Raw genomic sequence first — 18,748 nt, forward strand, 5'->3', positions numbered from 1 at the left:
TGTGTCTTGGCCTTTTCTTTTTCTATACATGTCCTTTTCCTTTTCTATTCGTGTCTTGTCCTTTTCTCAAGTGCTGCAGGCATTGGAAGAACTGAAGGCAGGAGAAGAGCCACAAACTGCAGCAGGCAAAGGTCTGGCCTCTCCCGCAGGAGGAATGAGGATGGGGCAGGGACGGGCGGCAGGGGTGGAACACTAGGCCGAAGTCAGGAGACATGGAAACTAGAGTCTAGACAGTGTCGCTAAATAGTTCTGTGTCTTTGGCCAAGACACTGCCCTTTCCCAGGTCGCTGTGGTCTTATCTGAAAAGCAAAAGTGAGGGGTTTGGAAACATGATCTGAAAGACCCCTCAATGCTATGAGATCCTACATCTGTACTAAGTGGCAGAACAGAAGACTGTACACTTTGATCAAAACCTGTCGTTATCTTCTGCTATTTTTGGCAAGTCCTTGAAGAGATTGTGTACTTAAGGGAGAATGAGCACATCTCAGTCTTCTCTTACTGTAAATGCTTAGAAATGGCAGAATATGCATGTCTGGAAAGTGAATGAATGTGTTTATGTGTATCTGTATCTGTGTGTGTGTGTGTACTCACGCATGAGACAGCATTTGAAGACAAGAAAGGGCAATCAGCCTTGGTGGACCAGAAATTATGGGGAATCTTTGAACACTGAAAGACAGATGAGATCAAATTGAAGAAGGAAACTATAGTCCAAATGCACACAGAGGAGGAGTTCTAGCAAAAATCATGTGCTTCATTCTATATTGGTGGTAGATGGAGATCAGGATGGAGGTCTCAGGACAATGAGTGATCAGCTGAGTTACTGGCCAAGAGCAGCTGGGGTGGCCTGACTGTGCCAAGGAAGAGGAAGCAGTGAGTCATCTGCCAGAAGCATTCGTGTCAAAGTGCAAAATGAAGTCATTTTCAGGTATTCAATGGCTCAAAAACCTTACCACTTACAAATCCTATTTGAAAGACTTTCTGGGTTATAGTCTTTAGCAAAATAAAAAGAACCAGGAAGAAGACACAGGATATAAAAGAAGGAGCTGGCAAAGACACCAATAAAAGCTATTATTACTAATGGATACCAGGTGTCTTTTTGGGACGATAACAATGTGTTGGAATTGGTTGTACAACTTTGTGAATTTACTAAAAACCAATGAATTGTATATCTTTAAAGGTTATGGCACGTGAATTATAGTTCAATAAAAAAGAATCTTTGGGGGGAAAGGAGAAAGTTATTTTAAAATTTAAATCTATATTTTCTATAAAATTAACATTAATCTGGAGCTAGATCTAGATAATATCAACATCTTTTTGGAGATACTGTAGATTGAGAGAATGGAGGTAAATAAAAGGGGAAGGCTTCTATTTTCTTTTAGGAGAGATGTGGTTTCTGATAACTTGACACTAATGGATACATAAAAGTTAAAATTCTGTGCTAAAAATTTGAATGTTGGCTGGGCGCGGTGGCTCAAGCCTGTAATCCCAGCACTTTGGGAGGCCGAGTCGGGCGGATCACGAGGTCAGGAGATCGAGACCATCCTGGCTAACTCGGTGAAACCCCGTCTCTACTAAAAAATGCAAAAAAACTAGCTGGGCGAGGTGGCGGGCGCCTGTAGTCCCAGCTACTCAGGAGGCTGAGGCAGGAGAATGGTGTAAACCCGGGAGGCGGAGCTTGCAGTGAGCTGAGATCCAGCCACTGCACTCCAGCCTGGGCGACAGAGCAAGACTCCGTCTCAAAAAAAAAAAAAAAAAAAAAAAAATTTGAATGTTATCACAGAAGATATACCACTAGAAGACTGATGACTTCCAAAACGTTGGAGGGGAAAAAATGGAATTAAGAAAACCTGACTAGTAACAAACATGTTGAAAGGAAAGAGGAAAGAAGCAAGAAAGCATGACAACAGAAAACATAAAATAAGATGGTAGGGAAAAGTCCAAACATATAAGTGATTACAATAAATATAAATGGTTAAAATTTAACTCTTAAAACACAAAGGTCTATAGATTGGGTAAAAATAAAGACAAAAATAGTCCTCCATATGAAATATATACCTTAAAATACATAAAAGTTTGAAAATTAAGAAACTGATGAAGATATATCAGGTGAAAATCAAAAATGAGAAACAAGATGGAGTAATTCAAATAGTAGACAAAATATAATCCACAGAGAAAAGCATACATGACACAAAGTAATATTTAATAGGGGTAAATGCTTTCAGTGAGAAGAGATGGCAATTATGCATGTTTCTGTACCTAAAGAATTCCTGCAGCTGCACTTTGGTGGATCATTGATTCGTGAAAAGATGAGAATAAAAATATCTATTGCAATAAATGCAATCAATAAAATGCAATCCAGACCCAGAGGCAGACAAAATGGCTGCTCCTGAAGACTAGAGACTATGACAGATCTCCCCAGAACTAAGACAGTCTAAGGTTGCAGTAAACTCAGAATTGATAAGAGAAGAAAGGAAATAATTCTGGGCATAAATAATAGACTTGGTAGACTCTTATGAGTAAGAGTTGGGCTACTGTGCCTCCAGAGTAGAAAAAGACTCCCTAAGCTTGATATACTCCTAGTTTCCAGGGATCTGGGAAGCAGCAGAAGTGGAATATATGCCTTTCTTGGTGGAGTCAAAAGACTCTAAAGCCAGAAACTCCTTGGTCTCTGCCTCTCCGTGGACTTACGTCTCATTCTCTCAGACTGGCTTAGTTTCCAGGGATCTGGGAAGCAGCAGAAGTGGAATATATGCCTTTCTTGGTGGAGTCAAAAGACTCTAAAGCCAGAAACTCCTTGGTCTCTGCCTCTCCGTGGACTTACGTCTCATTCTCTCAGACTGGCTTTTTGCACAAGCCTCAGTAGGGCCACTGCCAGCACTTGAGCTCACAACCGCCTAGTGAGTCTCTTTCCTAAAACACAAATGAAAAGTCCCCGGGAAGGATTCTGTTTGGCTCAGCTTGGGTCACACGTCCACCTGTTGGGTCACATGTCTACCCCTGGACTAATCACTGTGACCAGGTTGGTGGGGTATTCGAAATGCCAACTGTCATTCAACCCATATGGTTGGAAGGAACATTTATTTTTATATTCTGAGGTCAGTTAATGTTTAAAACTTACCTTTCAAGAAATAAGCATGCTCTTATTTAGTTTTCTTTGGGGAGTCAAATTCCTAGGGCAGGGAGTTTCCATCAGGCCCTGATATCCTTATAAATCCAGAACCAAAACCTTGGCCATATTAAATTGTATCTTGACCCTTTTGGACAACAGGGCAACCAATCCTTTGCTTCTCATCTTAGCAGAAATAAAGGTTGTCTTTGCCAGGGTTCATACCACTCTTAGTTCTTTGAGCTTAGGTCTAAAGTCAATAGGAGGCCACAAGCAAAAGAGGCCCTGAATCCTGCTCCCTTCTCTTCTAAGAATGGTAGACATATGAGTTCAATTGTACTGCTTATTTCACATGTGTGACTATAATGATCTGATATGATTTCACACATCTATGGATATTTGGTATAATTGGTGTCCCATATGTAGTCACTGCTGAATTATCTTTGGGGTTTAGGTCCTATGTATTTTACTACCAGTAATGAGATAGCAATTGCTGGCAGAAAAAATAAACAAAGAGCGATGGGAACTAATATTTATTAGGTATTTATCATGTCCCAAGCAATAGGTAACTCTCTTTATGTGTAGCATCTTACGAAAACCTCATAACAACCTTAGGAGGTTGGTATTATTATCTTCATATTCAGATGAGGAAACAGGCTCAGAGAGGTTAAATCACTCACCTAGAGCCAGAAAACTAATGAGAAGTCAAGCTGGGATCAGTTAGCAAATATGTCTAACTTTGGTATTCACCAGAGTAGCACTGGAAGTACTTGAATTCTTTCAGAATTCTCTATGTTTTAAGAAACATTAAAGGGAATTTGAAAAGAAAAACATTTCCCTATGCTTTTGCATAAAACCCTATGTTGAAGTGGTAGAGATGATAGCGTTTGGATATCTTCACATTCTATTTCTCACTTACCATTACGCCATATGCATTTTCACATCTTCCTAACGATCACTGTCATTGTCACCTTATCTTTTACTGAGTTATGATATGCCATAATATCTGTAACCATCCTGCTGTCATGAACATCTCTGCTGAAAAACTTTTTTTTTCTGTTGTTAATTATTTCCTTAAAATGAATCCCCAGGAGTGGGGTGACTGGGTTAAGGCAAATGAACATTTTTATGGTTCTTGACTTTTATTGCCAAATTGCTTTCCAAAGGGCTCGTATCAGTTTACAAGGACAAGGCAGCACATTTTTTTCCAAGGTCGGTTTTTAAAGCTACTTAAAAGAAATAAAAATTCTATATGGAGCCAGAGGTCTTGATAATGTGTAAATCATGATCATAAGCCAAACAGTCCTTGGAGAACTAGCCAGCCCTGGGAGCCAAATGCTAAGTGGCCCAAGAACTCCAATACTGATGGTAATCAAGACAAGGCAGTCATTTCCACATTTTCTTCGTGGGGTTCACGTTCAATTTTGGAAGAGGGAAAATGTAATTCTTCATTATTAAAGTATTCAGTATTATTTATTCTTCATAATGAATAATTCCAACTTTTAAAATTTCTGCTTCTGACACTATAAGAAACGGAAAAAGCTGGCTTTATTAACAGGAATAATAATAGCAGCAGCCAGCATTTATTGTGTGTCAGGCACTGTGCTACATACTTTTTGTACACAATTTCATTTCTTCTAAAAATAACCTCATAACGTACCATCATTGCCAGCATTTTATAGATGAGGAAAGCATGCTAGGCCATAAGCTCCCTGAGGGCAGGGATATTTGTGTTGCTCACTGATGTAGCCCAAGTACTTAGATGAGCACACAGTAGGTGCTCAATGAATACTGTTGACCGACTGAGGCTCCAGAAATATAAACAGCTTCTCCAGGGTCATAGGTAGACAGTGGCACAGCTGGGATTCAAAGTTGGGACACTTGACACAAAGTCCTGGTTCCTAATCCCTCTGGTATGCTGCCTTTTGCCTGGCACAGGCAGACGTACCCAGTTCTGGCCACTCACCTGACTCCAGCTCCCGGCAAACCACTCCACCTTGCCTGTGCAGGGTCCGTTGTCACACGGGGTGGCCTCTGCCGGCCGGTTGTTCCCACAGCCCTCCAAGGGCAGGCTGCTGACATGGTTGGTCATGCACACCACTGAGCGTGTCCGCACTCCGGCCCCACACTCCGCTGAGCACTGTGAGACAGGGGAAGGGCACATTAGTGGGGAGGCCCTGGCAGCTGCTGAAGCCACTTTCAAATGATGGAAAGGAGGATGAAATGCTTCATTTTCCTGCCATCTGTTTCCCCTAGAAATATCTGACAGCTTCTCGTGCATAGCCTACTCCATTATGAGATATCAGTATGACAACTCCCTGTCTTAGATTTTCAGGGTTGGGCTTCATTCCAAATTCCAAATATCCAATCTTGCCACTGCAATTAATACACTTATACTTGTTAGACTATCCTTCCCAGCTTTTGCTCTCAAAAATACATTCAGCTTGGCTGGGTACGGTGGCTCACGCCTGTAGTACCAGAGCTTTGGGAGGCTGAAGTGGGAGGATTGCCTGAGCTCAGGAATTTGAGACCAGCCTGGATAGCACAGTAAGACTGTCTCTACAAAAATTCAAAAAATTGGCCAGGAGCAGTAGGTGTGCACCTGTAGTCCCAACTACTCAGGAGGCTGAGGCAGGAGGATCACTTGAGCCCCGGAGTTTGAGGCTACACTGAGCTATGACTGCACCACTGCACTCCAGCCTGGGCAACAGAGTGAGAAGACCCTGTCTCTAAAAATAAAATAAAATAAAATATATTCAGCTGAAGAAGAATGGGTACACGAAAACCTGGACACATCTCTACCTGCTAGTAGCCAAGTCTGGGCTGGGAAAAGAGGGGGACTTGAGTCTGTCACCTCAATATTGCTGCCTGATATTAAGGCAAATTGTTCTAGTCCCTGAAGGCCACAGCTATGAGAGGATTGGGAGACAGCTTGGTATAGAGGGAGAGCTTGGCTTTGGGACTAGGTGCATCAGTGTTGATATCCTCACTAGCTATGCGGCCTGGAACAAGTGACCCAGCCCCTCCTACCTTTGGCATGCTCATCTAGACAACTGGCATAGAAACACATTTCTGGCAGGGCTATGGAGACTGTATAATATGCTTTGCAGGCAGGAGGTGCTCAATAAATGGTATAAGGGGCTTCAACTCCTATATTCCCACTCCAAGATAGAGAAACAAAGCCTCATAGGGATAAAATCTTCACTTACAGCCAAATAACTGTTAGTGATTTTTCTACTACAATCACACAGTCCTCTCCTAGGACACAGTGAAAACATTCCTGAGTCATAGCCCAAAGCTCTTAGAGTATTTTCCATCTGTCTTGACATACTTTGGAATGTGCCCTTATTTTGGTTCTCATCTTGTCTTTTCTTTTTTTCAAGACATGGTCTCGCTTTGTCACCCAGATAGGATTGCATCATCCAGGTGGCGTGATATTAGCTCACTGCAGTCTCGACCTCTTGGGGTCAAGTGATCCTCCCACCTCAGCCTCCTGAGTAGCTCCAGGTGCTTACCACCACATCCAGCTAATTTTTATATTTTTTGTAGAGATGGGATTTTGTCACATTGCCTAGGCTGGTCTCGAACTTCTGAGCGCAAGATCGGCCTGCCTTGGCCTCCCAAAGTGTTGGGATTACAGGCGTGTGCCACCACACCTAAACTTCATCTTATCTTTTCAAACATTTTTTGGGCATCCTCAGCTGAGTGTCCTATGGGTACCCTGAATCCAGCATGTACACCTTCGCCACTGTTACCATTCCTCCTCTTATTTTTCTGATTTGCTTTCAAGTTTCTACCTGGATTTGAAAGTTGACTGTTCTCCTACCCTCTTGCTTCCAACATCTAGACAATCATTAGGTCTCACAGACTCTAGTTCTGCCACATTTCTCTAATCTGTCTTGTCCCTTTCCACCCATGGTTCCCAGCACAGTTTACTTTCTTACCCTGGACTGTGGCTGTAGCTTCATGCTCAACCTCACCAGCTTTTCCAATGCATTGGGTTGCCAGGTGTTGAGAACTCCATGCTAAAAATTCCCTCTGAAGTCATCCCATTCCTAACAGAAGTCACATATGGACTTCCCCAACTAGCATTAAGGGTTTTCTATACTATGGCCCTAATTGACCCAATTCTTCTAGACTAATTTCCCATTATCCTATCCCACATACCTCCTGCTGGACAGACTCAGAGTGGCTGCTATTCCCTGATCACATAAAAGGCTAACAGAGTCCTTGCTCCTGCCATTCCCTCCACCCAGCATACTCTTTCCCTTCACTGGACAGATCAGAAGCCTTTAAGGCTCAGCTCAAATACCATCTCCTCCATGAAAACTATCTTGACTGCCCAATTTAAGATGTTCTTTCCAGTCTTGGAATTCTCATGACAATCTGTGTGCTGCTTCCTGCCTTTGTATTATGGTTATTTGTGTCTGGTCTTTTTTTTTTTTTTTTTTTTTTTTGTCTTTGCTGAAGTAGGCTTGGTGAGAGCAGGAACTAATGAATCATCTCTAATTCTTTCTCAGGTCAGTGTCTTACTCATGAGTAAATCCATGAATATCAGTTGCATACAGACTTGGGCCCTGCCTTGTTCATCTATTAGCACTTTCCAATCCTAGATGTGGCCCTTTAGCACATGACCAAAGCCCTTTCTAAGGGTTTCTGGGTCTTTTCTTAAAATAGAGTCAATGTTTGAGGTCTCACCCATATTATTTTAGAAATAAGCAAAGAATTTTAATAAAAAAGAGAAAAGGAAAACAATCCTTATGACCTCATTTCCTTATCAAAATTTCCACTTTCATTTTTGTATGCTGCCATCTAGTCTTGTAAAATCACATGTCAGTATGAGTGATCAAACATTTACCTTTCCACTGCTAAGCTGGGCCTGACCCCTTAGGGAAGAAACTCCCTCTGGAGCAAAGGGCTTGAAGGGGATCAGAACACGCCACCCCAAAATATGTTGCTTTGGCATATTGATTATTTTGAGCTGAAGGTTATTGAGAAATAGCAGATGCAGGAAGAGCTCTCTGCCTTCCCCCTTTTTGCCTAAAAACCAGTGCATAAGTTTCCCACGAGAAAGGTGCCCTCCCAGCGCTAGGAAGAAGAGAACATTCTTGTCATTGGAGAGGGGAGTTGACTCCAAGATGAGTCTGCAAAAATAAACTTTAATAAAATAACCCTTGTCTTCTGTCAGTTTCCCCCATATTTTTCTTAGTCAATTTCTCACAACTTACTGTGCCTAGAAGCCCCAGCCCCTTTACTTTTTCTAATCACTTCTCCATAGTTTATTACCCTTTGTTAAAATGGTATATAATCCCTCAAGTCTAGTTGCTTCTTTGGGGTTGTCACTTCTTTCCTATGAAGCCCGCCATGCCACTATAAAAATATTAACATCAAATAAAATTGGTATGCTTTTTGTCTGTTAATCTTTTGTCAGCTTAATTCACAGACTGCAGCCAGAGAACCTAAGAATGTAGAGGAAACATTTTCCTCCCCTAAGGTTCGCAGACATTTTCATGTCCTTTGCTCTATTTAGATTGTTATTAGAAATCTGGGAAAATGACTCAGTCTCTTAGCTTAAAATTTGTTACAATAATTGAAATATTCTAGGCTAAAGGATTTGTCTGTTTGTTTGTTTCAGCCATGTATGATCTGGTTTTCTTCCTAACTTTAAAACTCAAGATATTTAAATATTCTTGTAAAGAATACAAGGTAGGCCAGGTGTGGTGGCTCACACCTGTAATCCCAGCACTTTGGGAGGCTGTGGTGGGCAGATCACCTGAGGTCGGGAGTCTGAGACCAGCCTGGCCAACATGTTGAAATCCCATCGCTACTAAAAATACAAAAATTAACTGGACATGGTGGCGCACACTTGTGATTCCAGCTACTTGGGAGGCTAAAGCAGAAGAATCGCTTGAACCTGGGAGGCGGAGACTGCAGTGATGCAGTGAGCCAAGATGGCGCCACTGCACTCCAGCCTGGGTGACAGAGTGAGACGCTATCTCAAAAAAAAAAAAAAAAAAAAAAAAAAGAAGAAGAAAAGGTAAATAGAATTTTAGTTATCTTCATGTTTCCAACCCTTAGACTACTTCTTTCCAGGTAATTTCCATCTGGCTAGCTAACTTAATTTTCTGCTTTCAAAACCAAGTAATGCACATGCATCTGGGAAAGTGTCTCTACATCCCCATGTACTTAACTTAAAAGAAGAATGTGAAGGACCATGCCAGTGCCCAATGGGAGGACATCACATGGATGAGGCCTGTAGAGGAGTTTCATTTTATTACAACACCTGCAGTGAAAAGCCCAACAAATGTAAATATGAAAGGAGTTCCCCACACAGAACCTGGCCCAGGAAGCATTTCAGCAGAAGCAAGGGGAAGAAATCCCTACCAGGGAGTAGGGACTAACCTTCCAGGTGAGGCTCCAAACCACACCCACCCACTGTCCTTAAAGGATGTTCCTAAAAGAAGGACCAAATCTGCTTTGCTAGTCAGAAGAGGACATGACTTGTAATTGAACTTCTGGGCTGATAAAACACAGAAACACATGGAATTCCTAAGCAACCCTCTGGTGGGGACTGCCTTCTCACTCTAGCAACAGTTAAATCCTAAACTTGGCCCAATTGGCCCCTAAGGGACTATAAGGCTCTAATGACTATTCTTGAACTTCAGCTTTATGCATCATTTCTTGTAATTTAAATGATTCAGTCTTTTCTTCCTGGAAAACTGTCTTAGAAATTAGGTGTTACCAAAGTAACGCTAGTGGACTTTCTAAAAGTGTTTTTTCCTGTTGTGATTGAAAACTGCACATGTGCTTAGACCTATCATTGAATTGTAGAACTGAAAAGTCACGATGCTTACTTCTGATACGGCCCACTCTCAATTAAAAGCAGCTGAAAAGATGTTTTTAAGGTGAGTCATTAAGCCAGAAGAACTTTGTGTCCCTAGAAGTTTAAGAGAAGATTCAGACTGGGGTTACAACCTCAATTCATTTAGGTAAAGATTAATTAATTTTAAATTGGGCAATAAGACACATTCTGTACTTGAAGTGTTTGTGAACTTTAATTTTCTTTGGTTTCTCCCTCTTGAGCTTATTGAATCAGGGGCTGTGTCTCGTTCATGACTGGCATGGAACAGGTGCTCAACACATGTTCATTCCCAGTAATAAAAAATTTCATAGTTCAGACTGAAGCTTAACAAGGCCTTTTTTTACACAAAGCAACTATTCAAAAGTGGAAGACTGCCATCCGCTGGTCATTCCAGGGGCTGAACATTTTCTAAGACCAACTGGTGGCCCAAAGGCCCCTGGTGACATGGAGCTGAAGAAGAATGAAGCAGCCCAAAGGAAACCCTTCCCACTGTGCCAACCTCCTCTAGGTCATAGCTTCAAATATGTTACTGCAGCAGTTACTCAGCAATGTCACAGTTGAAAAAACTGAAGCTCAGTGAGTCACTCGCTGGCTCAGGGTCAAATATGAAATAAGTGGTGGTCATGGAGATGACACCAAAGCCAGTGTACTGGTGTCCCACTCATCTACTCTCAAATAAGCATGAACATTTAGAATTCATCATCTATTCTGAGGGTAGATAAGGCAAAAATTATCTACTTACATCATAGCACCCAACTTGCATGATTTAGAACATCTTTTCCAAAATGAACAAAAGAGTTCCCTGAATAGAATAAAGTGCTCATTCTTTGCTCTATTTATAATTTTAAGCCAAGTTAGATTCAGCAAGAACTTATGTTGAAATACAAAGCAAAATTACTTTAAGGAGAAATCTGCAAGTCATTATTGGAGGGGAAATAAGTAGTGTGGAAATCTTTGGAAAATTGATATGTAGCTTTTTACTGTTCTAAATAAACATGGGAGACACACAGAGGAATGAACCACTGCAGTTATTTTCCCCAGAGTTGTTTTGTCTCTGTACGTATTGTGCTCTGAACCCACTGCCTTTTCAGAGAGCGGCAAATGTAGAGACATGGAATTTACAAACTAAAGAATCACGGCAACAAAATGACTGTAAAAGCGCTCTCAGTTGCTGCTTGGAAGACTACACTGAAATAATCTTTCTGGAGAACAATTAGCTAAAGAGTATTAAGAGTTCTAAAAGCATTAATAATATTTTCCCATATTTTAACATGATTCCATGTCCCCACTATTTTACAGAGATAAGAAAAGGTGCACATAAAGATTAATGCACAAGAACACTTACTGAAGTCTTTTAAAATATTGTCTTTTAAACAGTAAAACATCACCCGTGTATGGAGGCTTATATCTGTAATCCCAGCTACTCAGGAGGCTAAGGTGGGAGGATCATTAGGGCCCAGGAGTTCAAGGCTTCAGTGAGCCATGATTGTGCCACTGTACTCCAGCCTGGGCAACAGAGCAAGACCTGGTCTCTAAAAAATACAAATAAAAACTAAAAAACCCCAAACATTTAGACATAGGAGATTGTTTCAGTCATGTAGTTCTACAGCTTATTATAATACAAATCATGTTTTAAAGATTTTATGCTTATAATAAGTGAAAAGAGCAGGTGACCAAATTATACACACATTATGATATAAAGATACATTTATATCTTTAAAATATGTATGGGGAGAAAAAGCTATATAGGTAAAGTATTATGAGAAGAAAAAAGCTTGAAGTACAGCTTAAAATAATCTCAAATTTTCTTTTAGTGAAGAGGTTTGGAGCATACTTTTCCAAATTTCTCATATTCTTAAAACAGTACTGTGTTACTTTATAACCAGAAAATAATAAACATAATTTAGAAAAAGAATCATTCCAATATGAAAATGAAAGCCCAGCATCATTCTTTTCATCCATTTGCTGATATAGGAAATCCATCACGTTTACTGAGAACACAAATGAGTTCAGAAACCAAAGCACAAAAGGACTAGTTGAAGAAACTAGGAAGTTTTAGCCGGGAGAAAGTGGAATGAGTGCCCCGATGGCTGCAGGGCTGTCCTTTTCTAAAGGACAGTGGGACTTAGTAAGAAACACTTTGGCTCACTGTAAAAGGAGACCTCTTGACACCTTGAGCTGTACAAGAAATAGATGTAATTGTCTGGACACAGAGTGAATTTCTGATCAAGGGTTTGGGCAAGAGCTGTGGCCTATGTCAGGGACACTGCAGAGGATTCCTCACGCTGGCAAGGAGGCTGAGCTCACAAACACCTTCCCCTACTGTGTCTGCAGTGCCACGAGCTAATGTTTGGGATGTGAGGCTTGGAAAACGGGGATACACAGAAGAACTAGGATGAGCTTTCCTGGACTCAGCTTTAGGGCAGAAGCTTGAGTCAGTGGCCAGCAGCACTTACTCTCCATCTGTTTCTCTTTGGTTAGAGCTTCCCGGATGGCCAAGTTAGTGTCTGCTCCTGGGACTGGGGGCACAGTCAGATGCTCATCTTGGGAGCTCAGTATTTGCACCAAGGGCTCTCCATCTGGGGCCATCCTGGGGCTAAGGGGCAGGGGCTACATGCCATGAGGTGTGGGGAACCCACAAGAAGATGAGTCACTAGGTAAGAATCTCCAGAACCGTCTGTGGAGGTGGAGTGAAGGCTGCATTTGCAGGCTTGTTCTTCTTCTTTTGCTGGATAACACTCCCTATGGAAGTGGATTGTTAAGGTGATGACAGGGACAAAATGAAGAAGGGGCATCTTACACCGTGGAGGGAGAGAAAACCTATGTGAACGCCTCTAGGGCTGATGTTCAAAATACTCAATAACAGGTGCATGGTGGCCATTGACTGGTCAGAATGGACACTGACCAGCTGGAGCCAGCCAATGTGGCAGTATGGGGCACGTCTGTTGATATCCCCAAACTGTGAAAGGGTCCTTCTTTGAGTCTGAGATACAACGGTTGTTGTTCTTATGATGCTGGGAGTTGGGATGGGTGGGGGCTCATGGGCTGCATCATGTCTCCTAAGATCCAAGAATATGGCTGGGCTCCTCTGTCTTTTTTATGGCCTTGTTACTCAGAGTGTGGTCCCTGGACCAGTGGCCTCAAAGACCCCAGGAACCTATTAGAAATGTAGACTGTGGCCAGGCGCGGTGGCTCATGCCTATAATTCTAGGGCTTCGGGAGGCCGAGGTGGCAGATCACTTGAGCCCAGGAGTTTGAGACCAGCTTGGGCAACATGGTGAAACCACAAACAAATATAAAAAATTAGCCCGCGTGGTGGCGTGCACCTATAGTCCCACCTATGTTGTGGAGGAGGTAGGGAGGGGGTGCTGAGGTGGGAGGATCGCTTGAACCCAGGAGGTCGAGGCTGCAGTGAGCTGAGATTGCACCACTGCACCCCAGCCCAGGCAACAGAATGAGACCCTGTCTGAAAAAAAAAAAAGAAATAAAGAAAATAAATGTAGATTCCCTGGCTCCATCCCACACCTGCTGCTTCAGACCTGCACTTCAATGTGGTTCACAGGTAATGTGTACGCACAGGATTCTAGCAAGGGAAGTGGGGCAGAACTAGTGTATCCGAGAGGTAGGCTGCTAACCAAGGTCAGAGATAGCCAATCATGTCCTCAACCCAGGTAAACTCCCTAGATCTCCTGGAGAATCCAGAACCTGGACTTGGTGCCTCTGACAGCTATGCAGCTGCCCTGGGCAAACTCTCTGACTGTCCCCCCGCTCCCATGCCCGCAAATCCGCTGCTTCCACCAGGAAAGGAAGCACAATTCCTTACCTCCTTCCTCCTTTCTCCTCCCTGTCCCAAGGTATGTTCCACAGTTTGTTTAGTGTCTTTTCTCAAACTTTATTTTTGATTGTGGTAGAATACACATAGCATAAAATTGACCGTCGTAACCACTTTTAAGCCCACACCTCCAGGGCATTAAGTGCATTCATGCTGTTGTGTAACAAACACCACTCCAGCTCCAAAATCCCCTTTTCATATAAATCTTCCTTTTGCCTTTGATAGATGAATTTAATCTATGACTGTTTTCCCTTATATCCAGGTAACTGGTGGACCACTGGTTAATTATATATGCCTTTGAGTTATTCTTTGACACCTGAGACCCCCCATGGGAGGCCAGGCTACTGGGGAGGGGATGGGGTGTGGGATGTTTTGAGTTGGCAGAAAGCAGTAGAGGGGCCTACCACTGCTGAGTGTCTATGAGACACCAGGCACGTACAAGACATATGAACGATGGGATGTAATTATTCACTTCACCTAGTGTTATGGAGTGACCACATGGAGTGCTAAGGAGAATTCAGTCAAGTTTTTCACACCCACTCCTCACCTTTGGAGCCCCTCAGTCCTCACATAAGGATAGAAAGCCTACGATAATTCTTCTCTGGGCCTTTTTTTCTCCCCAGAGCCAGAAATCAGTCTTGGGATTCTGAGCCAGTGACTTACCTTCGTGTGGTTTTGGAGGCACCTGGCAGACCTTGGTCCCCGGAGTCACACTCACCCTTTCGCTCCACTCGGTGAGGAACCAGCTCTTGGCACAGGGTCCCATGTCGCAGTTCTCAATGTCATTCGGTCGGAGCTTCATGTTGCATTCCTCATCGTCAACCACATCCCCGATGTTGCTCACACACTTCACATCACGCGTCCTCTGTCCCACGCCGCAGGGCACTGAGCACTGAAACATAGCACACTGACGTCGGGGAACTAGCAGCTTCAGCTCTGGGAGAGAATCACCAGAATGGAGCCAGCAGCCTTTGTGACCAGCCCCATGAGACTGAGGCTCTTTCATGCATGTCACCACCTGGGGCAGGGATCTGAGCCCTAGAAACAATCCTTTCCTACAAGACCACCTTAGATGCCTCGCCTACTGTAAACTAAAAATAAAATCCTAAGCCTCCCAGCTGACTGAGTGGGCCTCCTCTTGGCCAAGGAGACCCCAGAGAAACCTTTAAAACTGATTTCCTGGCCATGACAGGATGGGAGGTTGGACACACCCTGTCCTACTGCCTCCGTTTTGCAGTCTAGACACAACTGACCAGCATTAATGTTAAGAGAGAAATCATAAGACTGACAGAATGGACTCTCCGTGGCAACAAGATACCAAATTATAAACAGGACCCAACGCCATGGCAGGCAAGGGTTAAGTCATGCGCCTCTGCCCTTAAAGAATACACTGTATTCTAAGTTGCCTAGGAGGAAGATCTTAGGATTCATGGCTTACATCCTGTTTTGAGTAAAGAATATTATTGTCAGTCTCTCCAATTTTATTGTGAATTCTTCAAACTTCTGACAAACTGATTAATATGTAACCTGTGGACATTGAAGAGGACACTGGTTTGTTTGGTTTGTTTCCGAGTCATAAAGTTTTGCTGATTTATTTCTAACTCATGAAGTTTTATTGACTGTCCTGCACTTAAAACATTTTAGCCTGCATGTCGTCATCTGTAGCCAGTGATTGCAACCTCTGTGCTGTACCCTCCAACGAAAAAGATAACTCCGATTTGAGGGGTCCCCCTCTCCTCTCCTAAAGTTTCTTCTAAAAGCCTTTCAACTTGTAACAAACTTTGGAACACGTCCAACGTTGTTCGTGTGTCTTCTTGGGTTGATCCTTACATTGGCTTCCAATAAATCTTTTATCAAATTATTTCTGCCTTAATAGTCTTAATTTTGACAGACACTACTCTATTCTTCCAGGCCTCAGTCTTTTCATCTATAAAATGGGTGGGGAAAATTGGAAGGAGTTGGCTCTACCAGCAGTTGCCAACCTTCACTTCACCATGACTCATAAAACAGATGAGGCCAGTATCACAGGGCGCCCCTGGGCTCACCCATAGTTGGGTGTGGGCGGCACACACTATCCTAAACTCTATTCAACTATTGGTACATCCTGTGGTTTGCAAAAACAGCCATCCAGACCCCCACAGGAGGGATGGGTTCCCTCCTGTGGAACTCAAGGTTACCCATCTCAGGTCTTGGTGGGCTGGAGAGTGTGGTGGGAGCTGGAGAGGGAGCTATGGAGTGGGCTGCCCTGCCTGCGTACCGAGGTCCAGTCAGTCCGGATCTGCCACTCACTGCAGATCTTGAGTTGGCAAGTGCTGGTGGTCTCGGGCTTCTCCAGGTGCTGGCAGCGGTAGGGCTGCACTGTCAGGCTGCGGTTGGCGTACACCTGGCGGCACAGAACCTGGCGGTGCTGCATGCCCAGGCCACAGGTCTTGCTGCACTCAGACCACTCCCCGATGTCCCAGCTGGTTCAAGAATGAGAGAGCGAGAGTAAGAGACAACCTTCAGTCAACAAGAAGTGAGCGTGAGCCCGCACCAGCATACACAGAATCATCAGAATCACCATGGGTGGAGTTTCTTACTAGAGCATTGCTTAAAAGTCAGCCTAGGCCAGGTGCGGTGGCGCATGCCTGTAATCCCAGGACTTTGGGAAGCTGAGGTGGGAGGATGGCTTGAGCCCAGGAGTTCCAGACCAGCCTGGGCAACATGGCAAAACCCGTCTCTACAAAAAATACCAAAGTTAGCTGGGTGTGGTGGTGTGTGCCTGTAGTCCCAGCTACTCGGGAGGCTGAGGTCAGGGTATGGCTTGAGCCTGGGAGATTGAGGCTGCAGTGAGCCATGATTATGCCACTGCACTCCAGCCTGGGCAACAGAGCAAGACCCTGTCTCAAAAAAAGAAAAGAAAAGAAAAGAAAAGAAAAGAAAAGTCTGCCTAAGGGTCATCTGACTCTGTAAAGGAAGATAAATTTGCTTGACACTTGACATGCTATTTACCAGTGATTAGGGCCCAGATTCTATAAAAAGTTATAGAAAACTGAAAAGATACAAATGATTTTTATCTAATAAAAAAAACCCTCCAAAGGTTAGTGTTATTACCCTGTAGATCATTAACTCACTTTTGCTACTAACTTAGAAATCTTATTCTAGCATTCTTTATTTTTCATTAACAATTCCCACATCAGTTTCACAAACCCTCCTCCGTCATCTGCTCTGTTATCAGGTTAAATGAGACATCAACCCATGCTCATCATATACTTGGATGAGAATTATATTTTTATTAGTCTGAAAATTGGGTTTTGACCCTTTTAGGGCCCTTTCCCCTTGTTCTTCTTCAAGTATCCTATTTATCATTCAATAACCAGTTCAAGGCCAGGTGTGGTGGCTCACGCCCATAATCCCAGCACTTTGGGAGCCTGAGGTGGGCAGACCATTAGTGCTCAGGAGTTCAAAACCAGCCTGGCCGACATGGCAAAACCCCATCCCTACAAAAAATACAAAATTTAGCCAGGCATGGTAATGTGCACCTGTAGTCCCAGCTACTCGGGAGGCTGAAGCAGGAGAATTGCTTGAACCCAGGAGGCGGAGGTTGCCGAGATTGTGCTACTGCACTCTGGCCTGGGCAACAGAGCTAGACTCCGCCAAAAAAGAAAAACAAAAACAAGAAAACAAAACAGTTCAAGACCTCTCCCGAGACACTTTTCTTGGCCTCTCCAGACGGATGCTTTTGTGACTTGCATTATCCTCTTTCTGTAAACAGCTCACCTACGACACTAACTACACTGGCTTCTCATTCTTTGCTTCCTCCTTTGTTTTCCTTACCAGGCTCAAACCTAATTGCTCCAGCTTTGCCAAGGGTGGGCTTCCCAGAAGTGGGTTGAGACTATTAGCTCCTGAGTTCATCCTGAAAGACAGGTGTGCCTGCTAAACAGACTGCATTTTATGCATGGACCAAGTCTTGGATTTCTAAATCAGATTTAGACTGACTTATATCTGCTCCTAGGGTCCTGTGCTCAAGCAACCTGAAGTGACCTGGTAATAGGCGACCTAAACGGAGGGGCCATCTTACAAGGCTGGGCAAGGGAAGATGTTGCAGGGCTCCTCCTCAGGGGTCGGCTTCATGCTGGAGTCACAGTAGCTCTCAGGAGCCTCTTCATGAGTGCTTCTGTGCACACAGCGGAAAATAGGGTACTGCGATCCTGCAACAACAGGAGAATGTCTGAAGGACAGTCCCACACACTGGAAAGCTGGGCTATGGGTGGAGATGCACAGAGATTTGGGTGCTGATGAAGAGAGGGCACAGAAACAGTAAGGCCAATTCACACACACACATGCACACTTACACTCCCCCTTCATTTGAGGGTTTACACACACCTACCTCACAGGGTCTTTGCTAGGAACTGTGGGGGTACAAAGAAGAACCTGCCCTAAAAGGAATCAATAACCTATTTGTGGACACAGTCTAAAGATGCTCAAAGGCAGATACAAACCATCTTCATAATAGTTCAAGATAATGAAAGAGAGGTCCCTAGGCAGGGAAATGATTATAGAATGAACACAAACAGTAACTCTTCTAAGGTTTGCTGGAAGTGTCAAAGAGAAAGTGTCCTGAAAGGGTCAAGCTTCATTCTAGAGAAAGAATTGGGCTTGGGTAGACGTGTGCCTGTGTATTTTGGAGGGAGAGGGCTGTCTAGGTCATTAAACTGGAATGAAAGTACCTGCATGACAAAATAGCCTGCTAGACCAGGTACATTTAAGGGACAGATTGAAGTGCAGAAGTAGAAGATTCAAGAAAGGACAGAAGAGCAGCTGCTTCTCCCTTTGGCAAGCATCTTACACATTCTTCTAATGAAGTACCCATCCAGTGGTATTTCAGTGATCTGAGCATATGTCTACTTCCCATGAGACAGTGAGCTTCTGAGGGACAGGGCTACCTCTTTTTTTTTTTTTTTTT

At 43.4% G+C, this 18,748-nt stretch overlaps 1 protein-coding gene across 3 annotated transcripts in view; it reads right to left on the bottom strand.

The window, feature by feature from the left end:
• THSD4 (thrombospondin type 1 domain containing 4) overlaps positions 1-18,748 on the bottom strand; it is a 386,571-nt gene that overhangs the window by 19,405 nt on the left and 348,418 nt on the right. For all 3 annotated transcript variants that reach the window (XM_017895815.1, XM_017895816.1, XM_017895817.1), the window contains 4 exons: positions 17,864-17,993; positions 16,058-16,262; positions 14,519-14,692; positions 5,073-5,246 (listed from right to left, as the gene is read on the bottom strand). In XM_017895815.1, the coding sequence (XP_017751304.1) occupies positions 5,073-5,246; positions 14,519-14,692; positions 16,058-16,262; positions 17,864-17,993 (683 nt within the window). The remainder of the gene's footprint in view (positions 1-5,072; positions 5,247-14,518; positions 14,693-16,057; positions 16,263-17,863; positions 17,994-18,748) is intronic.

This window comes from Rhinopithecus bieti, unplaced genomic scaffold (genome assembly GCF_001698545.2).
Source record: "Rhinopithecus bieti isolate Rb0 unplaced genomic scaffold, ASM169854v2 scaffold_27022, whole genome shotgun sequence".
Lineage (NCBI taxonomy): Eukaryota > Metazoa > Chordata > Mammalia > Primates > Cercopithecidae > Rhinopithecus > Rhinopithecus bieti.